Raw genomic sequence first — 24,564 nt, 5'->3', positions numbered from 1 at the left:
CATTTCCAAAGGATTCAGTTCCTGATCACCTCCTGTACACCTGAAAGCCCTTCCAAGGCTCCACCTGAAATTCTGGGTGCCTTTCCCAGTGTTTGCAGAGACTTCGAAAGGCTCAGAGAACCAGGGAGTGCAGACCAAAACAAGTAAGGAGCAGAGGTGGGGTATCTATCAAAAGGCTGGAATGCAGGAGATTTAAGGCATTTAAAAATTTCTAAGGATTCCAGAGCAACAGGAAGGAACAAACAGAGTTTATTCATAATCCAGGTGCTCTGCAGGGACAAAAAGGAATGTTTTTAGGGGAATATTTTTGATGGACTATTAAAGTTGTTCTCAAGGACAACCACACTGAGTAAGTCAGGGCTGGGCTGGGTTCCCACCTGGGGCTTGACCCACTCAGGATCCCCTCCCAGAGAAATCACTCAGAGCAGATTTTTAAGCAGCAAAAGGCAGAACTTTGCTAACCCTTCTGTTTATATCCCAGCATTTCCCTCCAGGTTTTCCACTGGGTTTTGGGAAATGAGAACAGGAGGCTAAACAGCCCTCAAGGACTCTGATAAACAATACAGAGCACGAGAAGGAAACAACCACATGAAATACACACTCCACTTCAGCCATTGTCCCAAAATGGGTGAAGAAAATGCAACAGGGGCATTTAATCCTCTCTGCTTTGGCACAAAAGTACAGTGTGGGTTCATGGATAGGGATATTCCTCTAAGATTTCCAGAGATGTGAATGCAGAGAAATCAGGAGATGGGAGGCTGAGGAGAGTCTTTGATCACAGAGGGGCTGCAGAGGTGCCCACAGAGCAGCACCAGGCTTTGGGGGCCACAGTGAGGATGATTTCATTGTCTAACCCAAAGATTCCCAGCACAATTCTGTTTTACTTGGATGTGTACTGAACAGATCCAGTCTTTGAACAACAGTGACTTCATCATCTTGAAAAATTACAACAAATTTCAAAGTATTTTCTTGTAATTCCCATTCTGGTTTTAATCTGTTGGGTTTTTTTCCTCTCTATCCTATATAGATTTCATGATTAATTTATTATCATTTCTCATCCCATTGGCATCCTCAGTCCTGCTGATTAATTTCTGTTACAGCCTCATTATTTCCCTTCTATAAATACTGCATTTCATTTTACTGCTTTCTATAGTTAACTTTGCTTTTTGTCCTCCACCTGGGGCTCTCACTTTCAATTTACCATGAGACAGTGGGCAAAGGCTGAGCTGAAATGCAGTAATTACACCTCCCTGCCCTGGCAAAGGGAATCATTTATTTTCCTTATGGATGAAAGCAGCTGGGAGCTGCTCTGCAATCCCACAGCAATCCCATAAAAAACAATACTTCTGCCTTGCCAGATTAATAATGGGAACTGTTGGCTTCTGAAATTTGAGAAGCCTATGGAGATGGATTACAATATACTGCAACATTTGCATTGAGGAAGGAGAAAGGGTTGACTCACACCCCAGCCAGGCAGATCTGCCTCCACCTGCAGGAATATTAAAGCAGCACCCAATCCATCACTGCCAGAGCAGCTCAGATCCAAATTCATTGGAATTCTGGAGGTGACTGCCCACAGGAGGCTCTCCCAGTCCTTCACCCACTTAATTCAGGCTTTCCATTTCCTTCAGCCTTTGCCACAAATCCCTGGGATCCTCTGAAGGTTTGGGAAAGCTTCTGAGTGCTTCTCCTAGGAGTGTCAGCATGTCCTGAAACAGAAAGGAAACGTGGAATTATTCAGTATTCCCGCCACTTCTCATGGCCTGTATCACACCCCCAGTCCCTCAAACCCAGCCAGGTGGGCAGCACTCATCCACATAATTTGGTGGGTTTGAAAGGATTAAAAACTCTGTTTAAAACAGTTTAAAAACTCTGTCCAACAGCAGGGTTCTTCCCTAAGGAGGGACAGGGAAAAGCAGCTGCCCTTGCAGTGAAGCAGGGGGGAAAAATGAGAAACAGTGAAGCTTCACCCGAGACTGAAGCTCTTAAATCTTAGGTATAGAGTGAGTGTTGGAGTTCATGTTTTTATGGATTTTGCACAGAGAGTGAAAAGTACAGAGATAGAATTAAAACTTTTAGAAAAATTAGAATATATAAAAGCTTTAAATGTATAAAGTAGAAATCTAACTTTTAGCTTTAAGCTTTGTATGCTCTAAGTCTTAGTTTAGTGTAGAAGGACACAGCTTTAGGCTTAGTGATAGAGTAAAAATATAATAAAAATAGGGTAGACTGTTGTTTGTAACTTGTATAAACTTTATGTAGGGAAGACAGAGTTTTTCATATATGATAGGATAGAGGTTTTTTACAATAACAAGATAGAACTTTAGGCTAGCAAGATAGTGTTTTGTGTTAATAGATATGTTATGTGCGTAAGTTTTGATACTGTTTTTTGTAGTTTTACGAACTTTAGAATTGTACTTAGATTGGTTAGTGTGTAGATAAAAAATATGAATATGCATTTTGTAATTGGGGATAAAAAGCTTTAGGGTTGGAGGTGGAGGCATTGATTGATTAATTAATTTGATCTATTGATTTAACTTCTACTTCTTGCAGCTTGAGGAAGGAGCTTTGTTAGGGAGCTGAATGAGATTTTAAAGGTATCATTTAAAGGTAGCTTGGGATTTGGGCCCTGGGGTCCCGTTTCTTCTTTTTGTGAGGGTTTGGGACTCTAGGGATTTTCTTTGGCTTCTGCGATCTCGTTTCTTCTCTTTTTTCTTGTGGCGTTTGCTTCAGGATTTTGTTTGGGGTTGCTGGGGAGTCTGTGAGAGTTTCTGTCTCTGTAACTGGGAATTGCAAGGGTTTGGGACTCTGGGGCTCTACTGTCTTTGTTATCTTACGGATGGGAACTTTGCGCGGCTCAGACTTTTTATTTGCTCTCGCGGTCTCTTGGACGAGAACTTTGTTTGGCTTGGGCTCTCATTGCTTTCGGGAACTTTGTGTGGCTTGGGCTTCTACTGCTCTCGCGATCTTTTGGACGGGAGTTTTGTGTGGTTCGAGATTTCATGTTGTGTTCGCGTCTCTGTGGCTGAGGGCTTTGTGTGGGTTTGGAATTTTGGGGTCTCTTTTGTTACTATGATCTCTGTGACTGAGATGCTTGTCTGAAATTTGTAATTGATTCTTCTCTGTTAATGTGATTTTAGCGATTGAAAATACAGATAGTAATAAGAGGTTGCTTTACTCTGAGGCTGATTTACTTAGAGGTTGTAATGTCAGATATGTGCTTTACTTATAGTTTTACTAGTTTTGCTTGTTAGGAATTCTGTGCTTTGTTCGCTGTTTCATTTGAGTTGTATGTGTTAAGATTTCTATGCTTTAGTTATTGTCTTGTTCAGACTTTCTTTGCCTAGGTTTGTAACTGGTTGTAAAATAAAGCTGCTCTTAGAACTCTCTGCCTTCAGATATGTGCTTTTGTATAAATAAATTACTCTATTTAGAAATCAAGATGTAGTAAGATCTTTAGAGACTTTATACCCGTACCCAGCCTAAGCAAATTGGTGCCCCTCGTTTTAAAAACAGGGTTCTTCCCTAAGGAGGGACAGGGAAAAGCAGCTGCCCTTGCAGTGAAGCAGGGGGGAAAAATGAGAAACAGTGAAGCTTCACCCGAGACTGAAGCTCTTAAATCTTAGGTATAGAGTGAGGAAGAGTCCAAATTCTGGAGACTGGAATTATTAAGGAAGAAAGGAATGTGTGGTACAGCACAAACTCCACCCTGCTCATCAACATGGGAAGAGACCTGGGAGCTGCAGGAAGGCTCCTGCCTTCAGTCTGCCCTCCCAAGGAGGCAGGGAGGAGTCCTTCCTTCAGGAAGATCCTCCTGAAGAACAGGAGACCCAAGGAATTCTGCACATTTCACTGCTCACACAGCTGCTCCAGGGGCACTTCCCACCAACAAAGCTTCAGTCCTTGGGACACTGGCACAGAGACAGGAATTCCAAGAAGAAATCTCAGAGTATCCCCAGGCCTCAGCCTCCCTCACACACTGCAGTGTCCTATTCCAAGATTCCCAAGGCAAAGGATGAGCAAGAAAGCCCAGAGTGGGCAATTAGCTCTATCACATCATTTAATTTGCCATTTCAGCTTGGACAGCCCAGCAGAAAACAAACTGGGGAGACATAACCAAAAGGGACACAAGAGCAATTCCAGGACATCCTGGGAATGAACTTCAGCTTCCACAAATCAGGCAGCTCAAGTGACTTGAGGAGAATGTTGGTCCCAAGCATTTTCCCAGTGATATGGACCCAAATTCTATTTTGGCTTGCACTGATCTCACTGCCAGGTATCAGGGGGAATCTGAATTACAGATTCTTTCATTGCAGCACCTGTAAAATGTAGCAGGAATGTTTTTCAACAATATTTGCTTACTCTGGAGTAGAACTGTTCTTCCAATTTCTCTTGGATTAAAGCACTTTCCAGAAGAGTCTTTTTTTGCCTGAGAAAGGCAACCTTGGCCAGCTCTGCTTTCTTCTGCTGGCAGTCAGGACATGTTGAAGCCTCGTGGATTTCAGCCTCTGTCACCTGGAACAGGAAACTTTGATGTCATGATCAACGTCTGGCCTGGCAACTTTGAGAACAATGAATAAAAACACACAGAGGCACTGTCTAAAGACAAAAATTGGCTTTTTAGGCAGTGGTAAAATAATTCAGAGTCACAATTCTATCATCTTGTAACTGTTCCTATGCTGACTGTGTGCAAGGCCTTGAACACCAACCAGAGGAGTTCTGATTATAAATTATATTTATACATTTTATAAATAAATTAAGAGGCAAATAAACTCTGGAGCAATTAGCTCAAATAGGCAGCTCTGAGCCAGAATCCAGCCCAAACTCTGCAGTTCTGCCTGTAAGATAAGCAGTGCTACTCAGTGATTCCTAAGTTTATCCACCATGAAATCTTAAGCCTATTTAGCAGCATTACACAAATCCCAGGGTTAGTGCTTTTATGAAATATCAATGGTTTTATCTGATTTAATTGACTCAGATTCCATCTGGCTCCACAAACACATTAAATTGCTACAAAAGCAGGGGAATCAACCCCAGAAAGTGCCATCCCAGGCCTCTCTGTCCCCTCTTCCCTGACCTCTCTGGATAAAAATGTTGTGTGGAGCTACAGACAGAACCAAGCAGAAGAGCAGAGGAAGTTACTTTTCTCAGGGAATGTATTCTCACAATGTAAGATAAATAAAGAGGAAATAAAAATTCCACAAAATCTGTGAGGTGGATTAGCATTAATAGAAATCAAAAAAGCAGATGGCTGAAATGTCAAAATCATTTTAAAAGACAGGAAGCCTGAAATAATTATCACACCAGAACTGACTTTAAAGTGTTATTTTTAGGTGCAGGGCTGAGGGGTGGAGCTGGGGCATAAAACCCATCCTGTGGTGGGAAAAAACCACTGGGCTGGAGACAAAAAAAAGAGATTTGAATTGGGTAAAGGTGAGACAGAGGCTTCTTCACCAGGGACTGAAGTGAGCAAGATTTTATTGGAACTGCTTTCTCAATATTACCTAATGCCTAAGAAAGCTGGGAGCACAGGGAGGTTTTGTCTTTGGAATTCTTCTAATCCTGGAGTCACAAAGAATTCACAACAAATAATATGCAGAATAATTTGATAAATAAATGGGGCAAACACAACCAGAAATAAAAGGCTTTTTCCTTCAGCTGATCCAGAGCTTCTTGTAAAATAAATTATGATCCCAGCCTTGGGATCCCACACAAATCAGGATTTTATCACCAGTTCTACAGTGATGTCTGGGAAATGAGAAGGATAAATCTCGGGATATCAACCCAAAACCTCTTCCAGAGGCCCAGGCCTGCCATCAGTAAGGTCTGCCTGACTTATCCCGATATTATCCCGGGCTTTTTTCTCCAGTGGTTCTCCCATAATTTAGGGAGAATCTCCCTTTCCCTCCCTCAGTACCTGTTTCACAGCCTCCCTGGTGTTTTCCAGCAGGATCCTGTTCATCAGCTGGGCAGGAACAGCTCTGGGATCTCCTGTCCCGGTCTGCCTTGCTGGCACTGCCCAGTGCAGCGCCCTGTCCTTCCGTGCGCGCCGCATCCCGCTGATCCTCCTGCTGCAGAACGCGCCCAGAGCGCCCAGCTCCCCTCGGGACCACCCGGGAACTCCTGCCGGCCACAGAGCATCAGGGGCTGCCAGGGAAACAGGAATCGCTGCTCTTTGTCTGTGCGACCTCGTGCTACCCACGGGAAAACAAACCAGGGTCAGCCCTGCCCGCAGCAACAGCAGAGCAGAATTTAAACACAAATGTGGATGGGAGCTGCAGGAACTTGCACCATAAAGGGCTCCAAAATCAGAATTTAAACACAGATGTGCATGGGAGCTGCAGGAACTTGCACCATAAAGGGCTCCAAAATCAGAATTTAAACACAGATGTGAATGGGAGCTGCAGGAACTTGCACCATAAATGGCTCTAAAACAGGCTCCAGAATCAGAATTGAAACACAAATGTGCATGGGAGCTGTAGGAACTTGCACCATAAATGGTTCTAAAACAGGTTCCAAAATCAGAATTTAAACACAAATGTGGATGGGAGCTGCAGGAACTTGCACAATCAATGGCTCCAAAATAAAAATTGAAACACAAATGTGCATGGGAGCTGCAGGAATTTGCACAATCAGTGGCTCCAAAATCAGAATTTAATCACAAACGTGCATGGGAGCCGTAGGAACTTGCACCATAAATGGTTCTAAAACAGACTCCAAAATCAGAATTTAAACACAAATGTGGATGGGAGCTGTAGGAACTTGCACCATAAATGGTTCTAAAACAGACTCCAAAATCAGAATTTAAACACAAATGTGGATGGGAGCTGCAGGAACTTGCACCATAAATGGCTCTAAAACAGGCTCCAAAATCAGAATTTAAACACAAATGTGGATGGGAGTTGTAGGAACTTGCACCATAAATGGCTCTAAAACAGGCTCCAAAGATGGGAGGAAATAAAAGACAAAAGGTTAATGGCACAGGATAAATAGATTAGCAAAGCAAGCAGTCAAACACTATGACATTAAATAAACTGGCTGTCAATAGTACAGATTTAGCATCTCACTACCTGAAACTACAGCTTGCTAAACCCAAATTAATTAATATTTCAAGAGAGCTCTTCATCAGTAACTCTAAGGAGCAATTTGTAAGAAAAATTAGAGGCAGTGTCCACTGAAGTCACTCTGGAATAATAAATTCCACAAACTCCAATAAATTCCACGAAGTACAGAAAGGCAATTTTTTTGGAGGAAATGCAATTAGAAAACACTTTTCCTCTAAAGCTTCAACAATCATTTCCTAAATTCTTTATAAGATCCTATTTTAAAAACATCATTCCCTCTTTCATCTTTTCTTATCCTTCCCCGTGGCATGTAAAAATAAATGAAATAGATATTAGACTTCAGCTGGGCGGGTTAGGATGGATTTATAACTTCACTCAGGGCTTTTGGGGAGATTTTCCAGAGGTCTGGAGCACAATCAGGGCAGTATTTCATGGACAGCAGCAGGGGACAGGCCTGGGTGAGGTGGAGACACCACAGCTCTTGAGGTTTCCATGCCCAGATTTCCCCCAAAGTCAGGCAGATGGTGACTCCAAGGTTTAACTCCAAGGATTCACACCCAAATTCCTGCAGGGAGGTTGGATTATACCATTTAAACAACCCCTCCACATTCTGTTTTTTCAGGATTAAATTCAATTTCCAGATGGGCACTTGGTGTTCCAGTCCCACAACACAAATCCTCAAAATACTGAACAGGAATATAAAACTTCCCCTAAATTCCCTGGGATTTATTTAGTCCTGCATGCACAAGACACAGTTGTGGAATTCTGCAAAGAAAATGAGCATCTCCTCAGAAATCCAATGGATAAGGGAATCCATAATTAAAACTAAGGAAAGCAGGAGGTTTGTGGCTTCATGGACGACATGAAAAATATGTTTAAGCACAATTACCACAGTTCAGTGCAATTTACTCCTCCTAAGAACACAATGTATCAAAATTATGAAAAGCAAAGACATGGTGACAATTTATAGACAGATAAATAAGAATTAGCAATACCTTAAAATGAAATTTAATTTAAAAAAGTTCTGAGGGAGCATCATAAATATCTGAGTGGAAACCACCATTTCAGTCATCAGGTGATTTTCCTTGCAAGAATCGTGTAAAAAAGTGGAAATCATGCCACTACTGGGTTTAATCATACTAATAAAATATTCCTGGCAGGTTCATTTATGCTGAACACAGAATGGATAAAAAGATTGAAGCTACCATTGTGAGAGAGGAAAAAAATCCAGAACAAAAGCATTTGAGTACTCCGAGGGAGAAGTAAAACACATCAGGTGCACTGAGCATTTAGTGACAGTCTAATACCAGCCTGAATAACTCACTTAAGGTTCTTCTGACATCCACAAGTGCAATTTTATTAAGAACTGGTTTCTAATAATGCATAAATCCTGTGGAATAATAAATTCCACATGCACCCACCCATCTGCTCATCTGCAAGAATTCATAAGAAACACTGGCAAAGGGAACAGCAATTTTTAAACCTCACTGCACGACTCAGTGCTGGAGTTACTTCTTCATATTAACTCATGTTTAACAGGAATTTCGGAAAGAATATAAATTAGGGATCAGGACTAGAATTTTACTGAGACAACCCCAAAAACAATGAGGAAAGTGTGTCCTAACTGAAGTATTCACACATTCAGATTTCCCCCAGGGGTGGGAGGTTCACCTGCCCAGGGGATCTCAGCTCTGGGGGCTGGGTTTATTCCATGTCTCTCACAGATTCCCTCTTTTCCACGTGGGATCCAGACCTGTGGTGGCACATCTAAGGTCAGAGCAGGGAATCCCTGCCAGTGGCAGTGCCTGCTCCACAAGGACATTTCCCTGATGTTTCTGTGCCCCAAATCCAGTGTTCCCTCTCTTCACTGGAGAGGAGAAAGGCAGAGCAGTGCCAAGAGCAGCCCAAGTGACACCAGCACAGCACCAGTCCGGGCCACGGCTCACCCAGCAGGAAGGTCACAAAACGTGGAATATTTAGGAAGTAAAGCTCCACAGAGTGCACCAGGAAGCTGCTGTGGTTCCAGCAGCCCAGGACAGAGAAGCTAATCCCAAACCCTGCTGAGGGGGTTGGAACTCAGGGACCTGTGTAGGTGTTGCTGTCTGTGTACAACTCCAGCCTTAAGTGTGACACTTGAAATCCACGAGGAGGGAGTAAAAGATGAAAATCTTTATGAGTTTCCCATTCCTCTGATGTCTAACTTTGATTTAATAGGAAATTTGGCAGGCATTTTGTTGTTATTATTCCCTACTAATACTCTATTTTAAAGAAGATTAAAAGTAAAAAGAGCTAACTGTGAAAGGCAATAATCAATAACAGCTCTTCAGCAAGGTTTTACCTCTGCAGCTCCAGATAACATCTTCATAATGACCTCAATTGATTTTACAGTTCAGATGAACATGCTGACAGCCTGACCAGTACAGAGCATAAGAAAGACCCCTGCAGGTAACACAGAACTGGGAGAAATAGGCTGAAATGTCAGGCTGTTCATCACAAATAAGAATTTAAAATGAGTAAAACTCCTCCAGCACAGTGAATCATCCCAGAGTCACAAAACCAACCTGGGCTGAAGGACCTTAAAGCCACCCTGGGACACCTCCCACCATCCCAGGCTGCTCCAAGCCCCATCCAGCCTGGCCTTGGACACTCCCAGGGATCCAGGGGCAGCCACAGCTGCTCTGGGCAACCTCTGCCAGGGCATCCCCACCCTCCCAGGGAACAATTAGAGGAATAGTGCAGAAAAATAAACAAAAGCAAAGCATTTAATGGAGACATATTATAGAAGTGAGAGGCAACTTGTGAGCACAGCACCAGCCAGGGGGTTAAAGAGCCCCACCTGAATTTTCAGATACATCCAGGCTGAAGAACTGCAGTTTTCTGAGCACATTTTAAAGATGACTAACATGGAGCAATCTCTGTGGAACTGAGAATTTACAGTCGTGTTGTGATGCATTTGCCTAATAACAGCTCGTGCTACCACACTGGGGTGGAGGGACAAAGACAACTCTGATGAAAATTTCTCACTTCTCCTGAGGCCAGTGTGTTTTTCTCCTTTCAGCCCACAAAGAAAACCATGAAAAATAAAAACGGCATTGTAAGATGAGAAGGCAAGTCTGGAGGCAATAAAGCAAAGGCTAATTCAGAGTACCTGTGTGCTCAGTGCACACGATTCACTGAGCTGAGTGTTCTGAGGGGACTCACTGTGCTGCAATCCAGTTCTAGGGGAGCTCATCTACTGCATTAAAAAACATCTCCAAGCTGCTAAAACAATACAAGATTTGGGGGCTACCAAGTGCTAAGGATTAAGTCCAAGAAAAGCATTTATAGATATCAGAATACAAAAGTTGCTGTGGTTATTTTATGGCAATATTCTGCAATAAAAAATGCAGTGCATGGCTAATTGTGACTGATTTGGGGATTTCATGGCTGGGTACTGTGTTTGCATCAAAGAAAAGCATGAACCATATTTTGTGCTTCTCATATGGATCACTGGAAGCACTGATGCACCTGAGGCTGCCACAGGGAAAAGTGACAGGACAAGCAAAGACAAACCAGCTCTGCATCCATCAGCTCAAATCATGGAACAGAACTTGCTGCTCCAGCCTCAGTGGCCACTCTGACTCTCCCTGCCATCCACATCCATCAGCCAAAGGCAGAGCATTCCCTGGTGCAGAAGCACAAGGATCTGCAAGTGATTCTATGAATAAAATCCTCTGAGTGCAACTTTCAAGGGAAAACCCTGTGGAGATGGAAAAGCTCAGCCTTGAGCTGTGGCTCATCTTTCATTCAGTGCCTCTGAACTCATCAGGTCCCTTTCACTGCCTCCAGGAATCAGTCACAGGACTCTGAAGTATTTTAGGAGGCTCTCCTGGAGGAGCAGGCCAGGAGAAGCCTCCTGCAGCAGATGAGCTGCTCCACACAAGCTGCCTTCCCTCGACCACAGGAACAGAAACACAGGAGATGAGTCAGGAACCCCAACATTGACTCACTGCTGTGGGGAAGGAGCTCTGCAACTCAGAACAGCCTAGAAGTGACCTGAGGTGCTGCTTTTTTAGGACAGGTGGGTGCTTTGAGGATGCTGGCACACAAATCCCATGCCATGAAGCACCCAGGCAGGGGGAACTCCTGGTTAACCAGTCTTACAGTGACCCACAAAACTCCAGGTTTGCTCACTTCCCATCAATGTGCAGATTGAGGAAGATTCCCCGTCTGCTCCCATTATTTTTTGCTCAATTACAGCTTTCTTGCTCTTTTTTCTTAATTAAAAATAGCACCTCTGACCCACTTTTTGACAGACTTTAGCAGGGCTTGCATCCCACCATCTGCTCTCACAGTTCCTTGCATAACCAGTACATGGAAATGGATCCTTCCTCCTCCTCCTCCCTACTCCATCATTATTTGGGTAAAGCTGCTCCATTGTTCCTGCCAAAATTGGTGCCCTACTGCCTCCCTCAGCTTGGGAAAGGAACTAAAACAGGGCAAACAAATAACTCAGTTATCAACACTGTTGATTAACAAGGGGAAAAAACCTTTTCACACAATAAATTCTGAAGCCGTGTTTATTTTGGAAGGAAAAGTGCCCAAATTTCCTAGTACCTCTACAGCTGGAGAGAAAAAAAACCTCAATGAAATTAAACAATTAATTGTCAAATGTGGGGACATTTTTAATGTACTCTTCCAGGTTGTGTGATAATGCATCACCAGGATAATGTCACTAAGTGGGGGGAGCATCAAAGCCACGGGTGATATGGAGATAAACTGCTGTCCAAGAAAGCATAAAAGAGAAACTTTGTACTTAATTACTTGGCTACTTAAGCCAGCCTAATTAGCTGTCTTAATTTGATAGCCTGTGTATAAAATGTAAGTGAAGTTTCCACGTCCTTCCAAAAGAAACAATTATAACCACTGCTGAGGTTACCAAACTCACCAGCAGGAGTTCTGATGACAGGTTTGTCTGGACTAATCCCAGTGTCTTTATTTTTCAGACCAATCCATTTTCCCATGGCATCAATCCATTTTCCTATGGCAGCTCTTTCCACAGCTGGATCCACTGCTTCAGACTCCTCCTCTGCAAGGAAAAAAGGCAACTTTGAACACACATTGTGATGAAAGCAAAGTGGGAGGCAAATAATCCTCCACTTGAATATGCCAGCTCTCCCTGCTGAGGGAGGAGAAACCCTGAGCCACAGCAATACACAGATGAGGCCACAGATTTCAGCTTCTGCTTTATCCCTCATCTGATGCAGCTTTAAGGTCCTACCCAGCCCTCTCCAGTATTTCAAATCTCTGTACTATCCCATGGAAAAATTGTTTTATGGCCCAGCTACTTTTCATCTTTTCACACATAGTAAAAAGCAGGTTGGAGAATTGTTTTTTAAGGTGCCAACAGAATTCCAGCATCACAAGATTACCAGGGAATGAATTCCATGGCCAAGTCCTTCTCATGGAACTGTCTGAAGCATGGATCTGGTCAGCACTTTGCACAGCAAGGACACTTTATGCAATTTTCACATTTATTTCTGCTGATTCAAGTCCTCACTGCACTTTCTGAAGCTGTGAAACACAGGCCTCAAGCAGGGAGAGCTCAGCATACCTGCAGGACTTTGGCCTGCCAGTGACAATGAGCTTTCCAACGCCTCTGACACAGCTGTCCCCTCCAAATCCTCCGTGGAACACCAGGATCCAGGAGCTTCGCTCTCCTCCTCCTCGCTGAAGGACTCAAAGGTGCCTCCTGAATAGTCCAAAGCAGAGCTGCTGTGACTCTGGCTCCACCCCAGCCCCTTCCCATGGCTCCCGGAGCTCTCTGCTGGGGCAGAGGCCATGGGGCAGCACTGCAAATAAACACAAAAACAAGGTCAGTTCCACAGGAGTACTTACAGCAACATGGGATACACATTGGGCTGTTACAGTCACATCACAGCCCAGGCTGTGATCAAGGCAAAGCACGGATTAGAGCAGCACACATTCAGATCCACAGGGTAAATGTACAGCACCAATTAGCACTGAACATTAGCTGTGAAATCTGAGCAGCATTCCTTTCAAATCTGCAGTGGATTACAGTAATGCTTGGATAAAATCCTTCATTAAAAAAAAATTAAATGTAAATTTTCGCCTTTCTAGTATCGAAAAGGAACTTACAGGAAAGATGAGGTACGGGGGGATGAGTTGAAAAGGAGAGTGTGGTTAGATGAGATAGTGGGAAAAACCTCCCACTGTCCCAGGCTGCTCCCAGCCCTGTCCAGCCTGGCCTTGGGCACTGCCAGGGATCCAGGGGCAGCCACAGCTGCTCTGGGCACCCTGTGCCAGGGCCTGCCCACCCTGCCAGGGAACAATTCCTGCCCAATCTCCCCTCCAGCCCTGCCCTCTGGCAGTGGGAGCCATTCCCTGTGTCCTGTCCCTCCATCCCTCGTTCCAGGTCCCTCTCCAGCTCTCCTGGAGCTGCGTTATGCCCTGGAAGGGGCTCTGAGCTCTCCCTGGAGCAGCTCCGCGGCCTCCCCCGGCCCCGCTCCAGCAGCTCCGTGCCCGGCAGTGCCCGCAGCCAGCGCCGTGCCCGCCGCTCACGGGCTCCGGGAGCTGCTCTGCCCTTCCCTCCCTCCCCTCGGCCCTCAGGGACGGCTCTAAGAGCTGCTCTTTCCTCCCTTTGACCTCTGGAACTCGCCGCTTACCCCTGCCCGCTTTCCCCGCCAGGGAAGGGGCGGCCCCGGGCGCTGAGGGCGGAGCGGGGCGGGGAGCCCGGGCCGGCCGCGGCTGAGGCGGAAAATCCGGCCCCGAAATAGCCCCGGGTATGTGGGATCGGTGTTGTGCCCACATCGGGACACAGCCATGGCTCACATCGGGACACAGCCACGGGCCACATCGGGACACGGCCATAGCCCCCATCGGGACACAGCCATGGCCCACATCGGGACACGGCCATGGGCCACATCGGGACACGGCCATGGCCCATATCGGGACACGGCCGTGGGCCACATCGGGACACGGCCATGACACACATCGGGACACGGCCATGGGCCACATCGGGACACGGCCATGGCCCACATCGGGACACGGCCATGGGCCACATCGGGACACGGCCATGGCCCATATCGGGACACGGCCGTGGGCCACATCGGGACACGGCCATGGCCCATATCGGGACACGGCCATGGGCCACATCGGGACACGGCCATGACACACATCGGGACACGGCCATGACACACATCGGGACACAGCCGTGGGCCACATCGGGACACGGCCATGACACACATCGGGACACGGCCATAGCCCCCATCGGGACACAGCCATGGCCCACATCGAGTTGCTGGTGTGGGCCCCTCCCTGAAGGAGGGCACTGAGGAGCTGCAGCTGGGCTGGAAAGGACGTGTGAGAACGGCTGAGGGGCTGCGGTTGTTTAATCCCGACGAGGATCAGGGCGGTACATTGCAAAAGCACTGCAAAAACACTGCAAAAACACTGCAAAAACACTGCAAAAACACTGCAAAAACACTGCTAAGGGGCTGGCGGAGGTGTGACACCAGCTTCTGTCAAAAACATCTCATGCTGCAGGTCAGCTACGGCCCTGCTCTGCCATAACGACAGAAAAGCCAAGAGAAACACCAGGGAATTTTTAAATGACTTTTTTTACCTTTATGACAGTGTGTTACATCCAAGAAGATGAACGCAGATGGCCTTGGATGTGACACTTCATGGAAATAAGATGCAAAAAGTATTCCATGACATGAAATCTTCCCATATTTTCAGGTACAATTTCGATAGGTTACATCATGATAAAAGCAACTCTTCTGTATCCTGGGATCTTGCTTTAAAATTGCTATTTCAGGTTAGCTAATACCACTTTTATTTTTTTGTTTCAGTGAAACCCTTTTTGGCAAGAACAGCTGATTCTTCAGTCCTGGGATGCAGAGTGTGTTGTCTGATTTTATCCTGACGCTGAGTTTGGACTGCCTGGCCAAAGGATGGAGATTTTGTCTTTTCTCACATTTGATGAAATGCAGCAAAAGTGATCTTGTGTCTCTTGGAACAGAGAACTCTGTGCTGATTGCTACATTTAATATAAAGAAGGATTGGCCAGCATGAGATGGATGCAGGAGAGTAATAAATGCATTGATGCAGTGGAGTGTAAAGCAGAGAGGAATAAACAGCTCTGCCTACACATTGTTCAAGTTTTAAGATTCAGTTGTTTGCTGAGTGGGCTGCTCGGGGCTGGCCCTTTTCTTGTAGTTTGCTGCAAGAAATTAAAATAATTGCTGTGGGATAAACATCTCTTTTACCTTTTCTGCCCATACAAATGAGAGCGGTGATCAGAGGGGTGTGTGAGTGGAAGGGCAATTATCGCAGTGCAGGAGGTGGAGTCAGCTCAGTGCCGGGAGCTCATGGGGCAGGAATCTGGAATTATGGATTTAAGGGATTCTGTGCAGTTTAGATCAGCCCAGCCTGCCTTGTGTCCTAAACCTCTCCAGCCTAGAGGTTTACCTTGCACTGGCTGCATTTTCCTTCTCAAGAAGATAACGTGGCAGCCAGGCGGAGGGAGATCAGGTCTGGAAGGATCTAGAAAATAAAGTGAGAGATTTCATGCTCTGGGTTATAAACCATGGGGAAACAGGGCTGGGAGAAACATTACCTTTTCTTTAAAATTCTAATCAACATGCACAGAGAATAACAGAATAACTGAGAATAACCCAGATCCCCACAGCTCCCACTAAATGCTTTGATTATTTATCATTGCCCATTTTTTATGGAAACAGTTGACATTAGATTATTAGTGACCTGGGTGGTATTTGATTTTTTTTTCCTCTGGAGGTTAAAGACTTTGTAGTTTCCTGTTCTAGGTCCTTTTTAAAATTCATTTTAGAGCATGAAAAATATATTGTTCCATCAAGTTTATTTCTCTGACATTTATTCAGTGCAGAGTGTGATCCTAATATTAAAGGTTTTTGATTTGAAGCCCAGGATACAGACAAGGTTTTTCAGTGGTCTTCCCTAAAACAGGACATTTCACCACTGCCTGGGAAGTTAATATGTTGGAACAGCATAATTATTTGAAGGAGTATTTGTTTTTCAAGAATTTGTGGGTGATATTAGATGGTTCAGCCCAGTTGTGTCAGAAGGTATTAAGGTTTCTGCCTGCTAAAGTCATGGAGCTGGGCCTGTATAGAGCCATAAATAATATTGTGTGAGAGCCAGTGACAGACTCTGACTGCAGCTCAACTCTTTATCACATGTTATATTAAATTTAAACACAATTGTTGAATTCTTTGCTGTGGGCAAACGCTTTTTGATGTCTCCCTCTATTAAAGTTGTAATATCCCTTTTAGCCTGTGAAACTCACTCTTGCGAGGTGTGTTTCTCAAATAATCAGCCTCTCATTAATGATGCCAGCACAATTAATTTGGTTTCCACCACAAGGTTGGGTATCCAGTAGGGAATTACGGGATGAGGGCAGTGGAATTAAGCACATTTTGATTGTGGGGAAAGTTCATGGGGCTCAATACTGAGATGCTCGTGGGCATTGTTCTGTAGGAAAGGGCAGCTTCAGGCTGGAACATTTTTTAACTCTGGAAATATGAAGGACAAATGCAAGAACTCTTAGGAAATTTGGAAACATTTGTTGACAATTTAAGATACAGTGAAGGTTTTCCTCTTTATCAGCACAGAAAGTACTGCCAAGGAGCCCCCAGACACCATAAATCATCCAGGAGAGCGGAGAAGCTGAGAAGATTACAAAGGAAATGCTCTGGGGCAGGCAGCACCCTGAGAAGTCATTGTTTAGGGCCTGCTGTATTTAAAATGGTCATTTCAGCTGCCATTAACTCCCATGCCTAATTAGAAAATGGTTTGATCTTTGCTTAAAGTTGCTGGAGACTGGCAAGTGTCCCTGGCAGGTCAGAGCTCTGCATACAAATGAGTGCTGAACCTGTCCGCTGAGTTTCAGACAGGGAAAAAAATCCATATTTGTAGGCAGCTGTTGTTAATTATGCTTTGGGATTGGTGTAGGAAACATTCCAGTCAGCAAGGCCATGCTGTGCCTTCCTGATCTGCCTTGTGCTTTCAGCTGGATAAATGTCCTTCCTCACCCTCTCCTAAGGAGGTGGGAAAGAGTAATTTTTGTCTTTCTCTTTGGTGCCTGCAAACTGCAGATTTCCTCGTGAGTTCTCTCTTCTTACAGGAGCAAAAATTTAAATAACCCGATGGGAAAACATCTGAAAATGCAATAAAGTTCCATTAGGCAGCATTATCAAATCTCCCTTCACAGGGATAGATATCCATGTGTATGGAAACATTCAGATCCTCACTGGACACTGAATTTGTAAATCACATCTTCCCCAGCAGTCTTAATCATTTGTCTGAATAAATCAGTGCTGCTTTACAACAGCAACCTGGAAAAATCACCAGCCCCTGCTGCTTCCAGGGACACCCAGAGGGGTTGGTTTCTTGCTCAGTTTGGTTACTTGTCCACAGGATTGCATCAGTTCTTTTTACAGAATTATTGTACAGGGTTGTTGTAGGTGCTTTAAATAGCTGGGTATTTGAGAGCAGTGTTTTTTCCTTGTTTTTCCAAGGAATATTGCAGCCTGAACATGACATTAATTCATGGGAAAGAGGAGAACCTGAAACTCATCCAGTGAAGGCTTGAGATTTCCTTCTTCTCTCCATTTATTATTTTTGCTCAATTATTTCCCTGTGGCCCACCCTGCTGAATTCCCAGTGCATTGCTGTGGGAAGAGCTTCCAGAGGGATCAGTAAAGGCATCCCATGCTCCTGGCAGATCAATACTGAACTTATTAATCCATTTGCTGTGGTAATAGGTTGACTCTTCTGGGAATCTTCCAGGATTGGCTTCAAACTGATGAGTTATTTGCCAGTTCAGCAAATGCTTTAATTTGGAAATTGCAGCTTTTCATGCTGACTCTGTGTTTAACCTAAACCCACAGAATTTATTTCTCCCTCAGCCAGTTTGTTGCCATACTGAAGTGCCCTACACATGCTGTGGGTCACATCAGTAAGAGATTTTCTGGTTTTCTTTCCAGTCCTTTACTGGTGGAATATAATTTCTACTGAAGAATGTGGATTTATTTTGTAGTTCAGAGAACTTTTATAATCTCTTCTGAGTTTAAGCTCATTTCAGAGAAATCTCATGGTCCTGGAGGAAAGAACATCAATGTTGCTCTGAGCATTTCCCTCCTGGGAAGGAGATGACTTGTTTTGAGAGATTATATTTTTTGGGAAAGAACATCTCCCTTCCTTTTCTGGGACTGTTTGATAACTCAGAAAATAAACATCAATTTGAAGTTTGGCAACCAGTTTGTGCCACTTTTGTGTGTAGGTATTTGAGGATGTCAGTGTCCTAATCTGAGGCAGATCTCCTCAATAAATGTAGCCCCTGTAATCTTAAATAGTGATTTTATTTGAGGACCAGGCAAATTCCTTGGTGTTTTCTGGAACATTCCTCAGGTCTCTGTGCTGAGTAATGCTGCAGCTACTAAGTAAACTTGTCCTTCCCTCTGGTTATAAACAAAACTGTAAAATTGTTAACTCTCTACTCCCATTAATAGAATGGCCCTCAGGTGTCAATTTTGGTCCCAAATTATTTCAGGCTTTTAAGAGTTCCTATTAGACTTATGAGCATGAAGATGCCTAAAATGGTCTTAAAACCCAATTAAGGATACAAATGGGAACACAATTTTTACTGACTCATATAATTTTGAAGAACATTTAAAACACTGATTACTCTCCAAAGACAGGGAAAATAAGGATGAGTGCTGGGAAATCAAAGGCATAAAGAGTAAATGACTCCTGTGAGGTTGGAGTGACAGCCTGGATTCTCATTGGGGCACTTCTTGCTGTGATAGATGCACCTTGTTATTCATTATTAACCTCTGATAATGTAAAATTGTCTAATTGCTTGTGGCATTATTTGGAGTGAATCACCTTTCCCATCTTCAATATGACAACTTCACAAGCCCTGTGCTTTTGCCCCAAGTTTCCTGAGCTCACTGGTGGATATTAAAGAACTGTGCTCCATCTGAGTGGCTGAACCACCCACTGTGGGAGCAGAGTGCCAGGAGGGAGCTGGCAGTGAGTTTGGCAGGCAGGTGAAGCGCTGCCATGCCCAGGAGATTCCCAGATGTGGGATGAAGGGGATTTCAGAGCCTCACAAACGCTGTCAGACCCAGTCAAGGTCTCCTTGTGGGACCCACAGAGATCTCTGCTCTCTGTTTGAGATGCCTGAGCACAGCCGTGCCCATGATCCTTCCATCTGATATCACATTGATCTCTGCTGGCAGGGCTGGGAGAGGGAGGGCTCAGCAGGAGGGAAAAGGGAGGAAATCCAGCTCAGGATTTTTGTGTTTGAGACATTCATCTGAAGGCTCCTGCTCTGCTCGGGGCTGTGCAGGGAGAGCAGAGGCTGATTCCCTCTGACTCCATCCATAGGCATGAGCTGGATTTCCTGAGCTCTGCATTCCCCCTTCCTCTGTGAGAGCTGCCAGCCCAGATCTTTGTCCACAAGTGCCACTGAACCTTCTGGAGCTGTTTATTGAATTTCAGAGTATCAGAAAAGCACTAAACCGACAGACTCAGCTCAGCCCTGGTGTGTACTCTGGAGTAAATCACTCTGTCCTGTGCCAGGAGACCAAGGCTCCAGCAGAGAAGGAACTTGATGATCTGATTCTAATTAGTTTCTTGATTTAATGGCAGTAATTTTACTTTCACGAGGGTTGCCATTGCCCCAGTTAGCAGGGATAATAGACTTGGTTTCCTCAAAGGCTCATTTCTGATGCAGCCTCTGCTGAAACTTAAGCAATAACAAGCAGAAGCCCATAGTTACTTCAAAATTATGGGATTTCAGTGGTTAAAAATGTCATGTTCTCTCACCTGAGTTGTTGACTGGGAATTGCCAGTGTAAGAAAATGAACAGTTGTAAAATTAAAATATAGCTTGAGTTGACTCCATTTTCTTCTAAGATGATCTTTTTGTTTCCTTGCTGATTTAAACACCTGCAAGTTAACGAGATCATGAAACCAGAAACGGGCAAATAAAATTTTTAAGGAAATTAAGAACCATGGAATGGGATGTGTTTACACCAGTAGCAAACCAGAATGTCTCCACAGAAGATAATTAAAAACAAGGGAAACAAATGGACTACTCTTAATGACCTAATGGGTGAAATGTTATTAAAGTAAAATTCAGTTTTGGTTACCTGAACCAAAAATGCTGTCAAAAATTACACCTGAGCTGCAGAACTATCAAAACTCGTAGCTTTAATTATTTAATTTGCCTTTTTAACTTGTAAAAATTTAACTCTCCACAGCTGGATTAGAATTGGATGAGGGATCTTCACTTTTCCCCCTCTGTGATTTGCACTATCCACGGATGGATTCAGCTGGGGAAAGCCGTCTGAAGGTTTTGCCAGTTTGAGCTCCTTGCTTAATTCCCTTCATTAAGGGTAATTCTACATCCCCCTACCTTTGTCCTGCATTAAATGGAATTTCCCGTTGTTATTTCTTGCACCTATTTACCTTTCTAAGTTCTTCAAACTAAGGAATGCTTACAGCTCTGAGGCCTGGAGCTCTCCAATTCCTCATTCACAGAACACCTACTGGCTCCTGTGATAACTCAAAAGCCTCTGCTGGGTTGTTCCTGAATTTTGAAAAGCAAAATACATTCAAAGTCCTCTCTTAGTGATGAAGAATAATAATCCAGACTCTGATCCACTGCACACTTATTTAGGGATATCCATACGTGTAGTGCCTTGGGAATACTTTATTAAAGAAAAGCCAAATTGCTTTAATGTTGCATTTCCTGTGTTGTTCACTAAATGTTTGAAGTAAAATTCTTGTAAAGAATGCATGAAGATGCATTTTGAATGAAAATATGCAAATGGGGAAAACACACACTGGAATGTGCTGATTGTTTTAATTAAAACATGAAGTGTGAAGATGTATTTCTGTTCTGTCAGGAATTTGTGCTCAAATGTTCTGGAAGGTTCACAGATCCTGAACATGTTGCCGTCATGCACAGCCACAGACAGACAGAATTTGTGAAGAGCTTTTCTGTTTGCAGAGCTCTGTGACCAGCCTGAGTGTCTCCAACAACAGATTACCCTGAAGTACAGATCAGAAACACAACCAAGAACAAATCACAGTCAGAGCAGAGAGCGAGATATTAAAACCATAATTCAGCCCCCAAGCTGACAGAGTAGGATGAGCCAGTGAAGCTGTGGCCCCATTAGCATGGAACAGGAGCGGTTCTGGGTGGATAAATGCGTCCTACCCCAATAAAATTGCTTGTCCTTACAGCAGGGCTTGTCACTGGGAGCTTGGCAGCAGCAGGGAGCATCAAACACCAGCCTGGTGCCTAAAAACTCACAAGTCCAGATAAGGCAACCTTGATCTCGGCTGGGAGAGTCCCAGGAGCTGCAGGAGTTTTATTAAAACTTAAAAGCAACGCTGTTGTTTCAACTTTATTCTCTTCCCTCCCCAAACAAAGGAAGCAGTGACAAAATCTTGTCTGGCTGGGGCAGCTGAGGGCACGTCCATGGAGTGCTGCTTCCTGGCTGTGGGTGTGTCTGAGGTGCCAATCCCATGGAAGCTCTGGATGGATGCTCCTGGATTTCCCCCAGGATTGTCTGTGGGGTCACACTTGTGTCCCAGCCACGGAATCATCCCAGCTGGAAAAGCCCTCCAGGCTCATCTCATCCAGTGGAATTCCAGTCCTGTCCCACTGCTGCTTGCTCCCAAAGCCCTGGGCCAGTGGGGACTGGCACAGCTCTGCCCACCCTGGGCTGCTTTAGAGAAAAAAACAGAATTTCCTGGCTCTCTTCAGTCATACAGTGACTTCCAGCACCAATTCCACCTTCCCTTTTCGGTTCAAACCAGGTATTTTCACCACGTCCCTGTGAACGCTTCCTACTCAGTGTACACATGGAAATAATTCCAGAACTTAGATTCTTCATTTATTTGAGTCCTGGGATCTTCTCCCAAAATGAGCTGGAAGCTTTCTTTTTGTTGCAATTCCAGCTGCCCCTCTGGAGATGATGTCCATGTGAGATTGGCTGTGTTTTCCTGGTTTCCCCGGGGCATTCCCAGATTTGTTGAGTTTTCCACAGGCACAGCTGCTGGTGCTGGCATTTGGAATCTCATCAGACACATCTAAAACACTTTTCCTTTAATTCCTTCCTGGCCTAGGTCACTTTATCAGTCCTGCTATCACACCCAGACCCCTTGTTGCAATCATGTATCCAGTGTTATTAGGATAAAATAACACATTTTAGTAGCTTTTAATTAGAAAGGAAAATAAAATTATAGAGTCATAGCAAGTGTTGCTTGTGGACAGTGCTTCCAATGGCTTCAGGTGCCTCTTCATTATTCATTTTGCATGTTTATTACTGAAGAGAAAGAATTACAGGTGTCTTGAGGCCATCTGTGTTCATCTTCTGGGTAAAAGCTGCTGTCCTAATGGCAGAAAATCATTTAAAAATTGACAAAAATCTTTTTTGTTCTCATGGCAGAGCTGGAGCTGAGCTGGAGCATGTGATGTTTTCAACAGAAATTATTGAAACACTCCCTGGCCAGCCCTTTAACCAAAGTTTTTGCAATGATTTCTAATTTTTAATCTATGTCTTGTGTAACAGGCATGGCCTGGTGTGGGAAATCTTCAGGTGTTCCCATTTAGAATCTGCTTTTCTGTCCCTGACCCCAGCCAAGGACAGAGCTGGTGGCCTGGGCTGGATGTTGGTCACACCCCCTGTGCAATGTCAGTAAAATGTTCATTATTCTGCTTTAATGAGGCTCAGGGGGTGCCTGTGCTAGGGACACCGAGACAGAATTGGTACAGGGACAGAGCTGTTCAGGCTGTTCCTGACTGCCTGGGCCAGTCCGGGGCTAACAAAGGCACCTTTTTAGCAGCATAAGGAGATCAGTGTCCAATGCAAGGTCTGGAACAGCAGCACATCCAGAGTGCCCTGATTTGCAGAGCTATGGATTGGGCTGGGGAGATGAAGGGAATTTGCCCATTTCAAGGAAAGTCAATAACAAAATATTATTTACACTGCTCCTTGTGCTGTCCTCTGCTGACAGGGCAGCTCTCCACCATTTCTCCATGGGTAAAAATTCCATGTTTGAAAGGCAGAATGGGTTCTGATCTGTCTTTTACAGCCTGCTAAAATAAACCCCCAGATCTAAACAACCCCACGTTTTCTCATATTCAATTTTTAATGCTGAGGCTTGAATCCACATTTATTTATTAACTACAACATATTAACAACAGTTTAATTAGAAGCACCCCTTCTAAAGCCAGTGCACTTCTGATGTGAAGGAAATCAAGGATATCAGAGTGTTTCCAAGGCCTTCAGCATCCTGCTTCCCACCAAGAGAGGGAAATTCTGCTACATAAAACCTATTGCTGTGCTTCTTTCTCCCTGAGCTTCATCTCTGCCTGTCTCCAGCTGGATGCTCAGAGGAGTTGCTGGGTAATTTACTTAGTCAAATGCGCATTTAAGGCTTCAATTGCTTCCTTGAGGTAGAACCCCCTCATTCTGGATTTCACAGAAAAACAATAGAGAACTGAGGATGTAAAATTGAGTGCTTAAAAATATGCTTTGCAATCCTGGTTAACTCTGTCCACATCTCTGCAATCTTTCAAATTTACAGAAACATTGTGGAGTTAATGAATGTAATGATATTTTTCGTCATCCTTCCCAAGCAAGTTTGTCTTCCAGGAGAAACTGAAGCACCAGCAGTGCTGCAAGCTGTGTGAAACTGATTTTCTGGATTTTTTTGTGGATGTATCATAATGCAGCCAGGGTTCTGCTCAGCCACCCAAAAATGTTCAGCAAGATCAGCCTCAACATTTGGTTCCTCTCTCTTGATTCATGAAAGGAGGAAACCTCCCCTGGCTGCCTCGGATGGATGAGGGTTGTGCAGGGATGAAATGCTCCAGAGCATTGTTATCACAGTGAAATATTGGGAGTTGTGTTGGTGGTAGGAATTAGCTTTATTTATTTACCAGCACCCCCTCAGAATGTGAGGCTATTTGTTGTATTAGCGGTGCGTGTCACAAAGAAACAATTCTACACTCCCGGTGATAAACCTGAAGCCATTGTTTTAAAAGATGGGCTGGACCTGCATTCCAGAGGGGGAGAATCCACTGGAGAATTTTAATTGCTCAGATGCTGAGAGACAAAAAAGGTTGTGGTTATGTTTCACAGCATATTTTGCTTTCCTTGGTTGAGATTTTTCATCCTGATGAAATAAGCTGCCTTTTTAAGGAAAATTTCTCTTTCCCAACATATCCACTTGGAAAGTCTCAGTCCCTGGGCTGCTTGATAATGAGATTGCAGATGTTTGCTTTTTTAAACAGATTACTGAGGTGGCTGAATGTGATATTGAGATTTAACAGTTGTTATTAGGACTTGTCTTCCTGCAGGTCTGGGATGGGAATTTCAGTTTAATCACTGCAACTCAGAGTTATGAAGTTCAGCTAAGAAAACTATTTGCAATTA

General features: G+C 44.2%; 1 protein-coding gene across 4 annotated transcripts; it reads right to left on the bottom strand.

The window, feature by feature from the left end:
• Window positions 1-861: 861 nt before the first annotated feature.
• On the bottom strand, window positions 862-13,840 carry C20H8orf48 (chromosome 20 C8orf48 homolog). 4 transcript variants are annotated; one of them, XM_063416707.1, is made up of 6 exons: window positions 13,730-13,840; window positions 12,658-12,895; window positions 11,992-12,132; window positions 5,918-6,225; window positions 4,363-4,515; window positions 862-1,709 (listed from the first exon to the last, which is right to left on the bottom strand). In XM_063416707.1, the coding sequence occupies exons 2-6, from the start codon at window positions 12,884-12,886 to the stop codon at window positions 1,605-1,607; spliced, it is 936 nt and encodes a 311-aa protein (XP_063272777.1). In that variant the 5' UTR covers window positions 12,887-12,895; window positions 13,730-13,840; the 3' UTR covers window positions 862-1,604. The 4 variants fall into 4 exon arrangements, with proteins under 4 accessions (XP_063272777.1, XP_063272779.1, XP_063272780.1 ...); XM_063416709.1 differs by having other exon boundaries at window positions 5,918-6,147; XM_063416710.1 differs by having other exon boundaries at window positions 5,918-6,123; window positions 13,730-13,822.
• Window positions 13,841-24,564: the final 10,724 nt, after the last annotated feature.

Source organism: Prinia subflava, chromosome 20 (genome assembly GCF_021018805.1).
Source record: "Prinia subflava isolate CZ2003 ecotype Zambia chromosome 20, Cam_Psub_1.2, whole genome shotgun sequence".
Lineage (NCBI taxonomy): Eukaryota > Metazoa > Chordata > Aves > Passeriformes > Cisticolidae > Prinia > Prinia subflava.
This window is presented reverse-complemented; position numbering and strand designations above follow the sequence as displayed.